Source organism: Solenopsis invicta, chromosome 6 (genome assembly GCF_016802725.1).
Source record: "Solenopsis invicta isolate M01_SB chromosome 6, UNIL_Sinv_3.0, whole genome shotgun sequence".
In the NCBI taxonomy this organism is placed as follows: domain Eukaryota; kingdom Metazoa; phylum Arthropoda; class Insecta; order Hymenoptera; family Formicidae; genus Solenopsis; species Solenopsis invicta.
This window is the reverse complement of record NC_052669.1, coordinates 18,118,651-18,138,578: the sequence shown is the minus strand read 5'-3', so window position 1 is coordinate 18,138,578 and position 19,928 is coordinate 18,118,651. Positions and strand designations below refer to the sequence as shown.

Sequence of the window (19,928 nt, the reverse complement as noted above, 5' to 3'; positions counted from 1 at the left end):
TAATTAAATATATTAATATAAGTACTGATGACTTAATATTTGGAAATCGGAATAAGTTTCAAGAAATTAAATAAAATTAATAGAAAAGATTATTAGTAAGGTTATTTTATTTATAATAAAATCTGTCTTTTGAAAAAATAGGTTACTGGACTTTTATTTTAGTTAACACCTCTATTATACATTATGAAACATAGCGAAATCGCCAGTATGATTTCTGACGCAATTATGGCAAATGTCATACTCAGTATTTACATTGTAATTATACATATTTTTGATAGTCTTCGCGCGAGTATCTAAGATTTAAGTATATGAATATTTTAAAACAGTTATGGATTAGTGTTTTTAATTAACACAATTTTAACGTGACAAGTACGTCACGTTAAAATTGTGTATTTATATTATATAGCGTATTACATTATACAATTACGCAATTGATTGATGTGTCAAGAGGGGCGGTAATATTGTCGCGCTTGAAATAAGATGGTTGCATCCACCTGGCCTTTATTACATCAGCGCCCTTCTCACCGATCATAATGACAGGCGCGTTTATATTACCACTCGTGATGGTCGGCATGATAGATGCGTCAATCACCCGTAAGCCGTCGACTCCGTAAACTTTCAACTCTGGATTTACAACCGCCATTGGATCATCGGACGGACCCATCTTGGCGGTGCAGCTCATATGATAAATCGTCATGGTGTATTGCCTTATCGCACAATTCCAGTATTGGTCCGTATAGAGACGAATATGCTTACAATTGGATAATGGTTTGTCATAAAATTTTGAACCAAATCTTCTCATACTACTATTAGTACTACTAGTATTAGTACTACTAGTAGTATGAGAAGATTTGGTTCAAAATTTTATGACAAACCATTATCCAATTGTAAGCACATTCGTCTCTATACGGACGAATATTGGAATTGTGCAATAAGGCAATACACCATGACCATTTATCATATGAGCTGCACCGCCAAGATGGGTCCGTCCGATGATCCAATGGCGGTTGTAAATCCAGAGTTGAAAGTTTACGGAGTCGACGGCTTACGGGTGATTGACGCATCTATCATGCCGACCATCACGAGTGGTAATATAAACGCGCCTGTCATTATGATCGGTGAGAAGGGCGCTGATATGATAAAGGCAAGGTGGATGCAACCATCTTATTTCAGGAGCGACAATATTACCGCCCCTGCCTCTTGACACATCAATCAATTGCGTAATTGTATAATGTAATACGCTATATAATATAAATACACAATTTTAACGTGACATACTTGTCACGTTAAAATTGTGTTAATTAAAAACACTAATCCATAACTGTTTTAAAATATTCATATACTTAAATCTTAACGTATTTAACGTGACAAGTATGTCACGTTAAAATTGTGTATTTATATTATATAGCGTATTACATTATACAATTACGCAATTGATTGATGTGTCAAGAGACAGGGGCGGTAATATTGTCGCTCCTGAAATAAGATGGTTGCATCCACCTTGCCTTTATCATATCAGCGCCCTTCTCACCGATCATAATGACAGGCGCGTTTATATTACCACTCGTGATGGTCGGCATGATAGATGCGTCAATCACCCGTAAGCCGTCGACTCCGTAAACTTTCAACTCTGGATTTACAACCGCCATTGGATCATCGGACGGACCCATCTTGGCGGTGCAGCTCATATGATAAATCGTCATCAAGACGTCTTTGGAGTATTTCCAATGATACTCAGGCCCGCGGTTACATAAGACTAAAATTGGCATACTTGGTGAAGATAAAGCCAACCGCCTCAAGGCCAATGCTAGACGTTAACGGGCCATCCTCGGTGATAGCATATCTTAAAACCGAATTAATATTCGCTATTTGATTCCACACTATGCTGACTTTGTAATCGATTGGGAAAATAAGTCCACCAACAGCTATATGATCCTGCAGATTCTGCCCAACTCCGGGTGAATCTTCAATCACGGAAATTTCTAATTGCTCTAGGTGTATACGCGGTCTTATTCCGGAAAGCATTAATAATTGTGGGCTATTAATGGCACCGGCTGAGAGAATTACTTCTTTTCTGGCAAGCACCACCTCCTTATGACCATCTATAATAAATTCTACTTCATACACTCTTCTACTATCCGGATCTATCAGCACTCGAGTTACATGGCTCCACAAAGAGAGATGAAAATTTTTTCTAAGTTGAATGGGTCGTACAAATGCCTTAGCGGTGCTGGATCTAGCGTCCCGTCTCATTGTGAACTGAAAGAAGGCAAAACCTGTTTGCTGCTGGCCGTTGACATCACAAATATCGTATCCCATTTCTTCTCCAGCTTGTAAAAAGGCTACGCCCAACGATGTGATATGGACTATCTTGTATGGTCAAGTATCCACCTGAGAAGAAAGATGTTAAGTATCCACTTTCGAAAAGAATACAAAATATTTATTCTGCTTTAATATACGCGCGTAGAGACACAAAGAGATAATTTTTTAAATTTATTTTTATACATAATACATGTAAATGCAAAGACGCATGATAAATGTGAGAAAATATACGTACCTGTACCGTGATATCTTATATTGCGTGCCAAATATGGATTTCTTTGATCTTGAGACTTTTTAAAATACGGCAATACATCTTCATATCCCCAGCCAGGATTACCAAAACTCTTCCATTGGTCAAAATCACGTCGATTTCCGCGAATATAAAGCATTGTGTTTAAAACGCTGAAGCCTCCGAGAACCTAAAGTATCATTTAATCGATTATGAAGATGGCGCAAATAAAGCAATAGCGACTAAAAATAAGTGAATAAATCATTTAACTTAATATTTTAGTAGGGTCTCCAGCATACGTATTTCATTTTTTCAATGAATCTTTGTATTCAGAAATTAAACGAATTGTCGCAGTATGTAGTAATCGATGTTACAGGTTACGGTCTACTTGATACTACAAATGTTATGAAACATTTTTTACATTGATCGATTACCTAAAATTCTTTAAAGAATTGAGACTCGTGAAAATGTCGCAGAAAATAACGTGACAAATATGAGTCGAGCACGATAAACTGTGCGCAATGTAAGACAATCTCAAATCAATAGTATAATCACATAAGTAATTTATTGAAATCTAGACGTTTCGGCTCTTGCTTCGAGCCATCTTCAATATAACAATAACTTATAATAACATTGGTGTTGTAATAAGCGTAGCTGCCGATATTGCGATAGAGAGGTTTCTCGTAACAAAAGACTCATAACAAAATACAACGAGTTATTGAGCTCGAATATGATGCACATTGTTCAAACTGTGAAAGGAAATAGTGTGAGTCATAGAATAAAGAATAGATGTAGTGAACACTTGGAGAAAAAAAACTCATCTCAAAATCAGCAATTGTCTTTTTATAAATGATGTAGACAAAAATATGCACAATATGTAATCCATGCATCAAAAAAGGGCTTGTAATATTTTTTATTTTACTAAATCGTCGCAGATATGTAAATTGAATAAAAATGAAAATGTAATTAGCACAGTCGACACAAGCAGTAAACACGTCTTGTGTATGCGACGGTCAAAGATACACTAAACTGATAGATGCTGCAAATTAAACCGGTAATAAGATAATATAAATATACATGTACAGAAAGACAAATAAAATAAACAGAACATATCATAACTTATGGACGATCGACAAGTACACGTGGTATAGATCTCTTCGAGAAAAGGCATCTAAGTCTTTTACAAATGATGTTAAAGATAAAACCCAGAGGATAGTGATTATCCAAAAAGATGCTAATAATCAGTTCTAAATTCTTCTTGTGGAATTTTGAGATAAAAGAAAGGCTTAATTGACAAGGTCCAAAGACTCCACGCTTTTGTGAAACAAGGTGCCAAGAATGAAAGTTTAGTTAACGCTCTGAGAACGTCGGCTTGTGATACCAATCAAATTCTATGTAACTATCATTGAGAATGATGGTAGTGTCTAAAAAATTAAGTTTATTATTCCCAATTTTCATCGTCAATGACGATTCCTTCCAATATGGTGAACTGTAATCGTGAATGGGCCGAATGAAAAGATTCTAAAATAATTCACCATATTGGAAGATATCGCCATGGCAATATCATCCACGTATAGTATTTACCCAGATAGCCAAATAATTGCAAGTTGTCGACAACTTGTCACAAATATTCATATTAGTTGTCAGCAAAGCAACAGAAAGGGGTATCCTCTTACCATTACGTTCTTGCCAGCAATAGTTTTTAAAATATAATACCAGTAAGTTTCCAACAACTTATCAGCATTATACTTATTACAAGTTATAAATGGGAATTGTTGCTCACATGTTGCTGTCATGTTGCTCGCAGATTGCTATAAACAATTTTTAAAATATAGTAATGGCAAGTTCTAAACACAACTTACCACAATATAATAACACAGATTGACTTCAATAATTTTTCTACATTTGCTCGACAATAAAACTCAGCATATTGATACTAAATTGACTAAAACATTTTTGTCGCATTAAATAAAAGGCAACGTAATAGCAATTAACAAGCAATTTAATCTGCGCGATGATTTGCTTTAGATTGAGTTATCACGTTTTGCTATCTGGGTATATGTGGAAAGGATACGTGAAAATCGAAAGTTTCTAGCACCTCTGTCTCCAGATTCTGCAGTACCAAGTCAGTAATGACAGGAAAGCTTATGCGAATATCAAAGTTCTATCTGTATAGTGTTGTCAAATTTGAAAAAGGTAGAATTAGTAGATTCCAGAACAAACCGAACTGCATTTAGAAAATTCACTTTGGAAATATTGCATTTTTTAAGAAATGTGTTCCCATCTGTTAGATATGCTCCTGATGTTTATGAGATTGTTGGCAAATAAAAAGACAAAGAGAAACGAGAATATTTCTATTTGAGTTGCATTTCACTGAGTTTTTTAATTAATTGAAAACTATTTTTATTATTGTTGTTTGCTTCTGAAATGCTATTTGATATAATTGTGTTTAAAAAAACTAGCCAAAGAATGTGACGGGCTATCAATAGACGACGCAATAATTCGCGCTCGATTTGTATTCGCCGTTATTTTCTGTACTAAAATTCTTTGTTCTGATTGGTCAATCAAATGTTTTGAAGCATTTGTAGCGTTAAGTGGACCGCACCCATAGACATTATAGATTTATAAAACAAAAGTAAATGTTTTATCTATCGAGCAATGAAACAAAGAATTACTTTCACGCTAACTTTGATAGCATGCCATGTACATACGCATGACCCTTGATAATTGACAATAATGTGATACTGTATAATACAATTAGAACGTTTCTTGTATATCTTATAAACAATATTTATGTCTATATACGTACAACTATGAAAGCATCGCAGTACAATAACATTTCCTTTTTTAGAAGTATTCCTTTATAGAAGTATCACTCTGCATCATGACACTGATGTAAAAGCGTAAAGATAAAACAGAACCACACATGCATGTGGTATCGAAATGCTGTTGCACGATCGAGTAACTTCACGTGGCAGAGAAAGCGAGAGACTGAGACTTTAAGCATTATGTTGGCCATATAAATCATGAAGATTTACCACTACCTTACTACCTTTCCCCCTTTCGCAAGGTGCATTCCTACTGTGAAAGTCGTATGTGATGAAATCATATACAATCGTATATGATATTGTCACATGTGTTTTTGGGATGCGATCGTATGTGCATAATATACGATTCATATATCTATCGCATACGAAAAAAAGCGCAAAATTTCTTTGAAATATCTACATAAATATGTATTATATTATACCACATAATCCTAATGAGCAACATAATATTTTTATAATATTTTAAAAAACAATTTTTGCAAAAAATCTATTCTTAAGAATTTTTTTCGGAAATTCCCGAGCGGTCACCCATCCAAATCGTAACCCCGACGAACGTTGCTTGATTTCCAAGATCGTTGTGAACTGATCCCTCATAATGACTTGTGCTACTTTATGCTGATATGCGTATATAACTGATAAATCAGGGCAATATACGTTATCAAAAAAATGAAATATGTATAATTAAAGCATAATATTTATATTTAACATACAATATATAAAATTATTATTAATTTTATTAGTTAATAAAATAGTTTTTTTACTATTTTCACAAATGCAAAATAGCATCTAAAATAACTTTTGTTATTTGTTTAAATAAGAATGCAACTAAAAAATATATACAAAATACTCAAATTCAATGAACGGCGTGCCGAATTAATTTTTAGTCATAACACAGTTCTAAATTGAACAAGATTTGAGTAAAGTATATAAAAATCACACAAACAATACAAACATGAAGATCTAGCTGCAACCGTTGAAGGCATTCTTGTTCAATTTGTATTGATACAGTAACGGTCAAAATATCTATCTACTACTTTAAAAAATATATGTTAATATAATACAATAATTAAATTAAATATAAAAAAATTTTTATTAAAAAACCTTTTAACAAATATTGTCTGCTCATTAGGATATAAATCGAGTTTTATTCATTTATAAACTTATTTCGTCTAAAAGTATATATATATGATTATATATTTTTTATTATTAATATCATTAATAATCTGTAAAAAGATTCAAATACTGCATAGATTACAAAAAATAAACTGATTTTGAATACATCGAAAATATATGTATATTATCTAATATGTAACAGCCAAAATAAAATAATTATTTATTTAGAATGTATATAATTATAATTATTGCAAATAAATAAACAAATGTAAAATAATTTATAAATTGAGTTAACATTTATTGTTGTTATGTGAGAAAAAACTCGGTTTCAGAAGACTTTTTCAATGACGACTTCAATGATTTAATTAAAGTTACGCTTGGCAAAATATGCATGTATTTCGTATGAGATGTATATCGTATATGATGGATGTGCTATCGTATAGAATCATGTATGATTCTTATACGATAAATCCGCATGTTAAACACGTGATTCTATATAATTTCCGCCCGTGATATGTAATTTGTATGTGATCGCATAACGATCTTATGTCTAATAATGCGATTGCCATGTAGTCGCATACGAGTCATATAAAAATCGTATGTATACCTTATGCGCAATCTTATATGATTCGGAACATACGTCAAACATGTCACATGTGATTCCGAAACAAATGTCCAACGGTGATATGTAATTCGTATACCATCATATATCTAATCATGCGATTAGCATGTGATCGCATACGATTCGTATAAGATTCGCATATAATTCTTATACGATCAGATATGATTCATATATCATTCGTATACTATTGATATATGATTCACATACCAAATTTACGGTAGGGATGATAATCGTAAATTTGAGAATTAAAACTAAGACTGCAGTAAAAAAGTATTCAATTAAAAAAAATTAAATTTGAATTTAAAAAATTATTGTTTTGTATATTTGCAAAATTGTATGTTTATTTTAAAACTTTTTAATTTTGTAAAAAAATATTGATTAATACAGAAAAATGATTTCTTTAAATTAAGATAATTTTATTTGTAAAACAAAAAATATGTATTTCAGTTAAATAAATAATATTTTATAAACTATAAAATGTATTGTATTTTGTATTTTTTCTTGTAACCGGATTAATTAATAAGTAAGATAAATACATAATAAATAAAAAAATTTAAGTGTATATATTTTTATTCAATTATTTGATACTTGTTTCAAATGACAAATTTATCAAAATATTTATTACATTAATACCTTGGACGCAGATCTGACAGAGCAAAGCACATTTTTCTTAAGAAAAGTGAAAAATACACATTATAGAAAAGTAGGAATACAAAAATAGATTTGATAACGCGCAATCGGTCTAATTAGCTTAGTTTGGTTACCATATTCATGTGCATTTTGTCAATCATGTGTTATAACACTTGAAAAATTTGATGCGTAGCATTCGTAATACATGATGTTATTTTCAACATTAAGAATACACGTAAATTTATTGATACAACTAATATCCAATTATTAAACTGCATAAAATTGCATGAGCATTCTAGTATTTATTAAATTACCTTAGATTAAAAATTAAATATATTTTTTTTTTGCAATTTTCTTTTTTTTTCCTTATTATATAACTCTGTATTTTACTAATTTATCAATGTATTATATTGTTTTCTTTATTAGATTGTTTTTAGATTTGAAATTCTGATAGCAACGTTGAAATAAGTGCAAATAACATGCCAGTAACAAACAAACATGTTGCTGTGGGTAACACCCGATTGTCCATGTCATTTATTGGCTATAATATGTATATAAAAACTTAATCAAATTTTGAAAGTAAATTTAATATGTTGGTTTTTCTGAAAAATATTGAATTATTTATAATTTTTGTAACCGTAACGTTATTAAAAACATTTTTTTTTATAACAAAAAATGTTTTTTAAAGTGTTAATAAAATATTACTTTGCTCATTGTGTCGACGTAAAAAGGGGGGCGTGGTTTTGCACAACACACCATGTCTATATGTCAGTGCTGTCCATGGTGGAAGTATAACATGGTGGAAGTATAACATGGTGTGCTCAATTTGGCTAAACCACGCCCCTTTTCACGGCAAAGTGTCTCTTATTCCTGAAGGCTGCCAACTGTGAAGAAATGAAATATTTAATGTCGGAAAGTTGCTGAACCTAGATGGTCGCATCTTTGTCACACGTACGAGTGCGTGCATTGCGTCTTTTTCTGTCATACCAGCGCCGCCAGCGTCATTGCTCCAATTTCAGTGTCTTTGCTTCATAGCGTCCATAATAACAACACGTGCTTTGAGGTTATTTTTTAAACTTTATTGTAAAATAAAGTGAAAATGGTACATTGTGTAGTGAAATCGTGTAAAAATTGCAACGAAACGTACTTGCCGGCGCAAGTAAGCTTTTTCCGATTTCCGGAAAATGCAGTAATGCGTGAAGGCTGAATTCAGAGAATCGGAGAGAGTTTTATGCCCAAAAATATTAAGAATGGTAAGTCTTATTAAATATTATTAGCCAATTTTTTGTAATGACATTATTTCCATTGCAATTTGTATTACACATACAGGCACACACACAACATTCCAATACTGTTCCAAAAGAAAATATTGTAAATATTCGTATCTTAATAGAGCAACCTAACCTAACACCAATTACTTGATATATATACTAACCAACAACTTTCTATTTAATTGTCTTAACTTTTGCAATAAATTTAAAGAATAGTATATTAAACTGATACAATATGTTTCAAGATAATTAAATGTACGTATCATGTATACATTTATACGTATTGTCGAAATTAAAATAATTTAATAGGAAGTTACATAGCACACATCAAGTGCTTGATGTAAACTAAGACAATTGTTAACTTATTAATTGTTAGTTAACTTAACTATTATTCTGTCATTTGAATTTTCAGCAAATATATGCTTAGCACACTTCACAGAAGATTTGTTTGTGAGAAGTAAAAAGATTCGACCTCCTATGGACATTCGAAGACAGTCGCTTTTGCCGAGTGCAGTTCCAACATTATTGTTACCAAAAACGGAAAATAGGTAAAAATGAATAAATAATAATTGATGTATTAATTACTGAAAAATACATTCCTTTTTTTGCATAACATTATCAAAGTAACATTTATATTTTCTATTTTAGTAACAATGAAAGTAATATGGACTTCAAAGTCATAGCCGAAAATTTTCCGCTTCCCGTCATCCACGAAAATGTACATGTAGTCTTCTGAGTTACTCGTCAGCCCTGATGATCCATCGAATATACAGGAATGTATGATAGATGCAGAATCACCGAAGGGTCGATTTAGAAGGTAAGAACAACATTGAACGATTACTGATGATAGTAATTTGCTATCTTAATTTGCCACAAAATTCTTGGTATATACAATAAACAATGATGTTTTGTTTTATTATTACAGTAATCGAAGGCTGGAGGAAACATATACAATGTGTTGAACGCCACCAAAAACAAGAAAAAAACGAAAAAAATCAAATAGAATTTTTAGCTCTTAGTTTTTTAACTTTGAAATGTATAAAATAATAAATAATTATGTGTATCTAAAAACTGTATAATATAAGAATTGTGTATAATAAATTATTATATTTATCATGAAACTTGCATAAAAAATAATGACTTATTTCTTCACATTTTGTCGGTAGAGATTGTCTTAGTCAGTTCATTCAAAAACACCAACACGTGGCTCAAGCATAAAATCAATGAATATTATTTAATTCAATTTAACTATCTTAACTATTTTTTTCTTTTCATTTTTAATGAAAAAATATCTTCAAATTTCAATAATTTTTTATTTACAAAAAATTAATATTCTGTAATGATTTGTGGACTTAATAATTCTATTTATTTCTTGTTTTGGAAAAAATTCTTGTATATCAATAGTTGTTTTTAAAATTTTTAAGAACTTTATTTTTTATTATTAAAATTACAGTAAAATTTATTACGATATTTATATTTGTAGTGTTATTTCAAATATTATTTTATTATTCAATACTATTAATCTTTATATTTTACACAAACTGTTTAATTTTTATTAATTTTTTACAATGAGCGCAATTAGTCTTTTGTGTCGTGTTGTATTTAATAACATTTATTTACAGCGGTAACTATCTGCAAGAAAAGAGATAGAGTGAAAATAGAAAACGTCCGACAAAGACAGTTATATCAGGTGTACAGACTTTAGAAAGTGAAATACTTCAACTTTTCACAGTTGGCAGCCCTCTGGAATAAGAAGCAGAAAAACGACGGAGAGCGCAGATTTTAGAGAAAGAAGGCTGCAAATTGAGCACACCATGCTATCCCTTCCACCATGGTGCTGTCAGCTACTTGCAACTTTCGGCCCGATTTCTTGACGCACGCCTATTGCTCCCCTCCCGCCACTCGCGCCTTAGCAACGCGCCGCTGGACATTTGTAACTAACAATAAGAAGCGCGTCACTTCATCTCAGGACCGTGCGTAATACAAAAATTAAAAGATAAGTCATAAGACAGTCTAATTGTTTAATGTCTAATAATACTGCAAAAGTTATTGAAATTTTTTCTTAATATTTTAATAATTTTATTTAAGTAATATTTTATTACTATATAATAATTAAATAATTATTATTATTTTATTATTATGTATCTTATTACGTATGTGTACTGTAAAATTAAAAATTTGTTTAATTTATTTATTATTTAAAATTTAAAGCTTTAAACCTTTTTAATTATATTTCAAATCATTATATGTATATAAAATTATAATTATATAATTATAGTAAATAATAGGTTTCCGCATCACCCATGAGGTACTATTATAGATGCGTTTTTTTTTAAGTGGTTTTCCCAGTAGGCCTATTCCACTAATAAGAAATAGGAAAATAATTTGCGTAAAGAAAGTAAAAATTTAGATATTAATTAAACAAAAAATATTCGCAAAAATAAAGAATTAATTCATTTGATTTTCTAAATTATTTACATGAATTTACGAGAGATGAAACATCAACGGAAATAATAGAAGTCGAGGTTCGCATCAGCGAAGGTAATGAAATATCGTTTAAGTAAGAATGCTTGTCCGTTTTTGTATATTTTAATTTTGAAAAAGAGGACTTGCATAAATATGTGAATCCAAACATTGAAAAAATTCGAAGACTAAAATTTACAAGTTTAGGATAATTTGATCTATTTAAAATCTTAAAAAATTTTATTCCTTTTTCTGGTCGCGCTTTAAGAGACAAATCAGTTTGCAAATTGCATAGCTCTTCTTGAAATTCTAAATTTTGTTCCTCAATTTTAACTGTTAAAGGATTCTCAAAAAGAATTATATCTTTTCTAAGTGATTCAAAATCACTAAAACGCGTATCAATCTGAGTTACTAAAGATTCTATTAAATAAAGATGTTTTTTAAAATTATATTCGCTGCTATGTTCTGTTAGAAGAATTTTGCTTGATGGATAAAACTCTAGAATATCGTTTTCCAAATAATTTTTTAATAATATTAATTTTCTTTCTCGCGAAAAGAATTAATATGACTAATTAATTGAGAAATTGTTTAGTTGGTCTTTTGCAGGTTCAAATTTAAAATATTAAAATAAAAAGTTAAATCGGTAATAAAAGCAAGTTCAGTAAGAAAGTTAACATCTTCGAAAAATGATTTAAAATCGTTTGCTACAGATATTTTTTGCAAAAAGAGATACATTTCTTTTCGTAAGAATTTCTTTTCGTAAAGAATTTTTGTAAATATTGCCCGGCACTTAGCCATCGAACTTCGCAATATAAAGGTATATCCTTATAAATTGCATTATGTTCTTCAAGAAAAGATTTAAATTTTCTATGATTATTACCGCCTTTAATTATATTTATAATTTTTGTATTAATTTGCATTGTGGAGCACAGTTTAATTACTTTTCCACATAATGCTTCTTGGTGAATAATACAGTGAATAAGGGGGAAATTTAAATTTTGCTGTTTTATTTGGCCAATGTTATGTTTGGAATTACCGCCATATGCATTTCGCACACTACACCCGTGTACCTCTCTCGACCAATAAGAAGCCGCCTTTCTTTTCATGATCACTGACCCATCTATATTATCCGGTAACCTTCCGGGCCTTCCCAGAGAGTCAATCTATGTATTCAGTCTTTTCTTTTAGTCTGTCTGTATCCCGTAACAATAAACTCGGCATTGCATTATAAATATCCCTCTTGCTTAATTGTGAATCACCCACACCCACAAAGTAAGAGATACAACAGTGGTGTCAGCAGTGGAATGAGATCAATCAGCAAAACAGCAAGCGTGCAAAATGTCGTTAACACCCGAAGCGTTGATGGCATTGTCGACCGCCTTCACGGAAGCGATTCGAGAAGCAACACGAATGGCCGCGGAATCGACAACGGGGACCACAACCTCCACGCACTCAAAGCCACCATCGTTTAAAATAAGTGAATATCGATCCTCTGATGGGGCCACCGTCGAAGATTATTTTAAACGGTTCGAGTGGGCACTCAAATTAAGTAAAATCGCCGAAGAACATTGGGCCAACTTCGCTCGCGTTCACATGGGAACAGAGCTCAACCAGGCACTCAAATTCTTGGTAAGCCCACGATCACCTGAAGATCTCACATTTGAGCAAATACGGGATACCCTTAAGAACCATATAGATCGCGCTAAAAATAAATTTGCGGAAAGCATCCGATTTCGGAAAATCTGCCAACAAAAAGACGAAACGGTAGCAAGTTTTGCTCTTCGTTTACGGCAAGGTGCAGTTCACTGCGAGTACGGAGAATTTCTCGACAGAATGCTAATAGAACAATTATTGCATGGGCTCGAATCTAGTGACACGTGCGACGAAATTATAGCAAAGAAACCGGCAACTTTTGACGCGGCATTTGATATCGCACACACTCTTGAAGCAACTCGACTTACCGCTAATGAGGTTAAAACTACGATGACACCAGCTCCCGAAGCTACGCATAAACTAGGTTATACACAACCGAAAAAAAAGTACGGCAACAAACAAGGACGCCAGAGATCATCATCACGCAATCGACAGCAGCAATACCAACACAAGCAGAAAGATTTCTCAAAAAAGAAGCAGGACCAGCGATGCCAAGGATGTGGTAGAGACCATCCACGGAGTCAATGTCAATTCCGAGATGCCGAATGTCATAATTGCGGTATTAAGGGACACATCGCTACAGTGTGTCGATCCAAGAAGAAAGAAAAATCCGATCAAGTTTCTGACGCACTCGTACCAGCAGATCACGTCGATTCTATTCAATACTTCAACAAGGTCAATGACATCAACACTTCCAACCTAGCACGGAAACGAATGATCAATGTCTCGATCGATGGCCATAATCTAGAGATGGAGCTGGATACTGGAGCACCCTGCGGTATCGTAAGTAAAAAAATGTTACATACCATTAAGCCTACATGTTTGTTGCAGAAAACCGATAGACAGTTCGCCAGTTATACGTCTCACAAAATCAATTGTATTGGACGACTGCCAGTCAATGTCACAATTGGCCGAACTACCAAGAGGCTTAATTTATACGTGGTGGATGGTAATTTCGATACGCTCATGGGTCGAGAATGGATCTCACACTTCACCCACGAAATAGATTTCGCAAAACTATTCTCATCGCCAGACGGGATTCACGCGGTGTCAACGGTACCGCCCTGTCTTACCGCAGAGCAAAAAGGTCAGCTAGATCAACTCCTGAATCGATTTCAAGATGTATTCGACGACGTAGCAGGGAAGCTATCGGGCCCGCCTGTCAAGATACATTTGAAACCAGAAGCGACACCAGTCTTCGCCAAAGCACGTGAAATACCTTACGCACTCCGTGATGCTTACGCGAGGGAAATCGATGCGAAAATCAAGTCAGGACTCTACAAAAAAGTCGATTATTCAGAATGGGCGTCGACTACGCACGTTGTAACGAAGAAAAATGGCAAAATCCGCATCACGGGTAATTACAAGCCAACACTTAATCCGCGTATCATTATAGATGAACATCCGATCCCGAGGGCTGAGTCAATATTCAATCAAATGAGAGGCGCAACAACCTTTTGTCATCTCGATATTACAGATGCGTATTCACATCTTCCTGTGGATGAGGAATTCAGTCACGCGCTTACGCTTAACACACCTACACATGGCTTGATTCGACCGACACGCGCAGTGTACGGCGCCGCAAATATTCCAGCTATCTGGCAACGACGGATGGAGTCTGTCCTCCAAGATCTTCCTAAAGTACGCAATTTTTTCGATGATGTACTACTTTTCGCCGATAACTTTGCCGATCTAATGATAACCTTGGAAAAAACGCTGGAAAGAATGCGCTCTCATGGTTTACGACTCAATCGCACGAAATGCGTCTTCGCATCACCCTCTGTGGAATTTCTAGGACATAAGATCGACGCTCAGGGCATCCACAAATCGGATAAACACATTGAGGCAATCCGAGATGCGCCGAAACCGTCAACGCATGAAGAACTCCAATTATTTCTGGGGAAAGCCACATACTACAATGCATACATCCCGGATCTTTCGACGAGAGACCGTCCGCTGCGAGATATACTTCGTCAGGAGACTTTCAAATGGACGCCTGCTGCAGAAAAGGCATTTAAGGAAATCAAAACAGCATTGATATCACCTCAAGTCCTTATGCCATACGACCCGTCGCTACCTCTACTTTTGGCAACCGATGCCAGCAAAACAGGCTTGGGCGCGGTACTCTCACATCGTCTCAGCAATGGTCGGGAGCGACCAATAGCTTATGCCAGTCGTACGATGACTACTACAGAACAGAAATACCCACAGATCGACAAAGAAGCGCTTGCCATCGTCTGGGCTGTACAGAAGTTCTTCCATTATCTCTACGCTCGTCATTGGACCTTGATCACTGATCACAAGCCACTAACTCAAATCCTTCATCCAGAAAAATCGCTACCGGTGCTATGTATTAGCAGAATGGCTAATTATGCAGACTATTTAGCTCATTTCGACTTTGATGTGATTTTCAAATCCACGAAAGAGAATACTAACGCTGATTATTGTTCCAGAGCATCACTATCATCAACGATTAACGCCATACAGGATTCTTCGCCACGAGAGAAGGAAGAGTTCGATGGAGATGAATTCGATCACTTCATCATTAAGCAAATTAAGCAATTACCAATCGACGCGGAACAAATCGCTCGAGAAACAAGAAAGGACCCTGCACTCGGAAAAATTATCAAATTACTAGAAACAGGACAAAACCTCGAACGTGCAGGTTACAAAGCTCCGGAGTCAGCCTATAAACTGGCCTCTAATTGTTTGGTGTTCGAACATCGTGTCGTGATACCACTCGTGCTACGGAAAGCAATGCTGGATGATCTACATGCGGCACATTTAGGTATCGTTAAAATGAAGGGAATGGCACGATCATTTATTTATTGGCCTGGCATCGATCCGGAAATTGAACGTACTGCGAAATCATGCGTTGAATGTGCTAAACATGCACATGCTCCCCCAAAGTTTCGTCAGCATCACTGGGACTACCCCAAAGGACCGTGGGAACGTATCCACATCGATTACGCCGGTCCCGTCGCTGGAATGATGCTCTTGATTGTCTCCGACGCATTTAGCAAATGGCTTGAAGTCAAGGCGACCAACTCGATGACGACGGCTGCAACAATTGCCATTCTTGATAACTTATTCACAGCTCACGGTGTTCCTACCACTGTAGTTTCAGACAATGGAACGCAGTTTACGTCATCTGAATTCAAATCGTTCTTACAAACCAGTGGCGTTAAATACCACAAGTTAACAGCGCCTTATCATCCCTCCACCAATGGACAAGCCGAACGAAGTGTGCAGACAGTCAAAGCTGCCCTTCGTGCCATGGGGACTACTCGTAGTACACTTCAAGAGGATCTAAACAGATTCCTTCGTCATTATCGCATCGCACCACACTCAACTACGGAACAATCACCATCACAGCTATTCCTCGGTCGAACATTACGAACACGCTTGGATTTGGTTCGACCTGATGACGTCTTCACAAAAGTTACTCAAAAGTGGAACTCACAGTTTGTTCCAACGTTTCGCTCACTGAAGCCAACTCAAGTCGTATATTTCCTTTCGGGAAATCCTAGGATGGATAAATGGATCCGAGGAATTATCACGACTCGTCTGGGAGACCTTCATTACGAGATTGATTACAACGGTCGAAGATTCAAACGCCATATAGATCAAATTCGAGGACATGAAGAAGGTAAGACGGCAGAGCAATCCAATGTTACTCCAGCACCCGATGTGAGTAACAATTGGGAAAGCCGTCAACCCCGGCGAGTACGATTCTATCCGGATACTTCGGAAGCACACACACCGGTGGCACCTACGAACGCAAAAATACAGTCGTCTCCAGTGCCACAACCAAGGACTTCGACTCGTACAACAACGGTTTCAGAACAGATCCCATCAACAGCATCCGATAGAGGCGTTATAAGAAACGGGCACGCCTCACCTCCAGTTCTTCCTCGGAGATCGACAAGGGATCGTCGTCTTCCGAACAGATTCTCTCCAAGTCGCTAATCGGGAGAATTTCCGTTGAGGGGAGGAAATGTTATGTTTGGAATTACCGCCATATGCATTTCGCACACTACACCCGTGTACCTCTCTCGACCAATAAGAAGCCGCCTTTCTTTTCATGATCACTGACCCATCTATATTATCCGGTAACCTTCCGGGCCTTCCCAGAGAGTCAATCTATGTATTCAGTCTTTTCTTTTAGTCTGTCTGTATCCCGTAACAATAAACTCGGCATTGCATTATAAATATCCCTCTTGCTTAATTGTGAATCACCCACACCCACAAAGTAAGAGATACAACAGCCAAAAAATCCTAATTTCAAACCTGTCATTGCTCTTGTGCCAACGATAACGATAGTCAAACATTTGGAAAAATCGGTGTTAAATTTTTTCAGAACTTGTTCAACGGCTTTAAAAATATCTAAATTGGTTGTTGTATCATGCAAGGGCACAAAATCTAAAAGCTCCTCAACACATGAAAAATTGTTTTGTACGATTCAAGCAAAAATGCTCAATTGACTCACGTGTCAATTATCGGTGCTATCATCGAAACATAAAGAAAAATATGAGCACGTTTCCAACAAATATTTTAATTTTTTTTCTATAGAAAACGCGATATGATTAATTCTTGATGCTACCGTATTTTTACTCAATGGAATATTAATAGCTTCTGAAAGAGTTAATGAATTCCCGAAAGATTTAACCGCTTCACTAAGACATTCTTTTACAAATTTACCTTCAGTAAATGACTTAGAATGTTTAACAATAAGATGTGAAATGGCATATGACGCAATAGTTGCTTTTTTAGACGACAAAGTATCATTATCTGAATTAAAATTTTCATTACGACTTTCTTTATATACTAATTTTAACGCTTCTATTATATTAAATTTATCTGGATCTACATATTCTGAATAGTCCTTGAAATGTTTACTTTTATAATGTTTATCAACAAATTTACAAATTTACAAATTTTTTTACAACACAAGGTATATAATTGCACGAAAGACAAACCGTTTTATTATTAATACACGCAAAGAAGCTATTTTCTCATATTTTATTATATTGTTGTTCATACGTTTGTTCACCAGTCATCCTTCACGTTTCATAATGTTTAATATAATAAATAATTAAAAGGAAGTTAATGCACAAGAGACACTCACTCTGATACGCACGAGAATGATCTCTCTGATTTCACAATAAACTAACGAGTGGCAGTTTTTAACAATCGGTTGTTAGAAACAAAAAAGCATCAAAACAAACATCGCGCAGCGAACATTAAAGACCGCGAGATGTACAGGTCCAAGATTCAAAATTCTTGAGATTTAAAGTTATGAATTATATCATTCACCAAGAAACTTATGTGGAAAAACAATTCAATATTTCCATTTAATTAAATCTTTAATAATTCAATTTAATATACGTTTTAATGATTTTTAAGTAAGAAAAAATTTAACTTGTTTTAAAAATTTGCTAATGATTAAAGACAACTGAAAAACAATTTACAAAAATATGTATAATTTTCGAAAGTATTATGCAATTTGCAAAATAATTTGTTTCTTAAAGCACGACCGAAAGTAAAGTCTTTTTAAAGATTTAAGATACATAAAATTAACCAAAATTAGTTAATTTCTGTCTTTGAATTTTTCAATGTTTAGATCCACATATTTCGAATGTCCCTTTTCAAAATTTAAATATACAAAAATAGATAAGCGTTCTTGCTTAAATAATATTTCATTATCTTCGCTGATGCAAACATCTTCTTTTTTAATATTAGATATTTTATCTCTCATAAATTCACATGAACAGTTTAGAAAATTGAATTAATTAATTTATTAATTCTGCAAATATTCTTTTCTTTCCTCTTTGCTTTAATTTCTGTAAATATTTATTTTTTCTACGCAAATTATTTCCTTATTCTTTGATGATAAAATAAGCTTACTAGAAAAACTATTTTTTAAAAATGTTTCAATAATAATATCTCTTGAGTGATACGGAAACCTATTATTTAGTTTAGTATAATTATATATTATAATTAGTTTTATATACATATAATATTTTTAAATAAATCAATGTAATTAAAAAAACGCATTAAAAGCTTTGAATAATAAATAAATTATACAAATTTTTAATTGTACAATACACATAAGTAATATACGTAATAATGTTATAACAATTATTATTACATAGTAATAAAATATTACTTAAATGCAATTATTAAAATTGAGAAAAAATTTTAGTAACTTTTGCAGTATTATTAGACATTAGACATTAGACAATTAGATTATATCTGATGACCTATGATCTTTTAAATGTTTGTATTACGCACGGTCCTGAGACGAAGTGATGCGCTCCTTAGTTACGAATGTCCGGCGGCGCATTGCTAAGGCGCGAGTGGCGGGAGGGGAGCAATAGGCGTGCGTCAAGTAGGGATATTCGATTCCGATTCGATTCTTTACAAGATCGATTTTTTTGGTTTAAAAATCGATTTTTTTAATTGGATTTCTGGTATTCGATTTTTTTGCAAATCGATTATTTACCCTAAGAATCGAAAAATCGATTCTTATTTTTAAAAATTATTTTTTTTCTTTACCTATTGCCCTTAAAGCGTTGTCTACAATAGAAACTAAAATTGAGGTTACGTATGATAATTTGGACGCGGCCGTGCTGTTATTTCTGAATTCAGTGTCTATTAAAGATTAGTAATTATAAAAATATTGTGTAATTTTATATTATAAATAAAACATATAAAAGCACATAAAAGGAACGTATGTAAATAAAAAATGATGTGAAAGCAACCTATATTTTTTAACAAATATTTTTTATTTTTTC

General features: G+C 33.7%; 2 protein-coding genes, 1 long non-coding RNA gene and 1 pseudogene across 3 annotated transcripts; 3 read left to right on the top strand and 1 right to left on the bottom strand.

Moving 5' to 3' along the window:
* The first annotated feature begins 841 nt into the window (after nt 1-841).
* Nucleotides 842-1,204, top strand: LOC120358114 (glucose dehydrogenase [FAD, quinone]-like). Its single transcript, XM_039450839.1, has one exon. The coding sequence runs from the start codon at nt 842-844 to the stop codon at nt 1,202-1,204; it is 363 nt and encodes a 120-aa protein (XP_039306773.1).
* Nucleotides 1,205-1,495: 291 nt separating this feature from the next.
* LOC105204114 lies at nt 1,496-5,583 on the bottom strand (annotated as a pseudogene).
* Nucleotides 5,584-9,500: 3,917 nt separating this feature from the next.
* Nucleotides 9,501-10,002, top strand: LOC120358025. The gene is made up of 3 exons (XR_005574994.1): nt 9,501-9,563; nt 9,664-9,832; nt 9,941-10,002. It is a non-coding gene; the product is annotated as an uncharacterized LOC120358025 (long non-coding RNA).
* Nucleotides 10,003-12,816: 2,814 nt separating this feature from the next.
* Nucleotides 12,817-17,100, top strand: LOC120358113 (uncharacterized protein K02A2.6-like). Its single transcript, XM_039450838.1, has one exon. The coding sequence runs from the start codon at nt 12,817-12,819 to the stop codon at nt 17,098-17,100; it is 4,284 nt and encodes a 1,427-aa protein (XP_039306772.1).
* The last annotated feature ends 2,828 nt before the right edge of the window (nt 17,101-19,928 follow it).

What these genes read in the sequence shown, in the direction of transcription:
- LOC120358114 (XM_039450839.1), top strand. Translation starts at nt 842, where the DNA reads ATGAGAAGATTTGGTTCAAAATTTTATGACAAACCATTATCCAATTGT.
- LOC120358113 (XM_039450838.1), top strand. Translation starts at nt 12,817, where the DNA reads ATGTCGTTAACACCCGAAGCGTTGATGGCATTGTCGACCGCCTTCACG.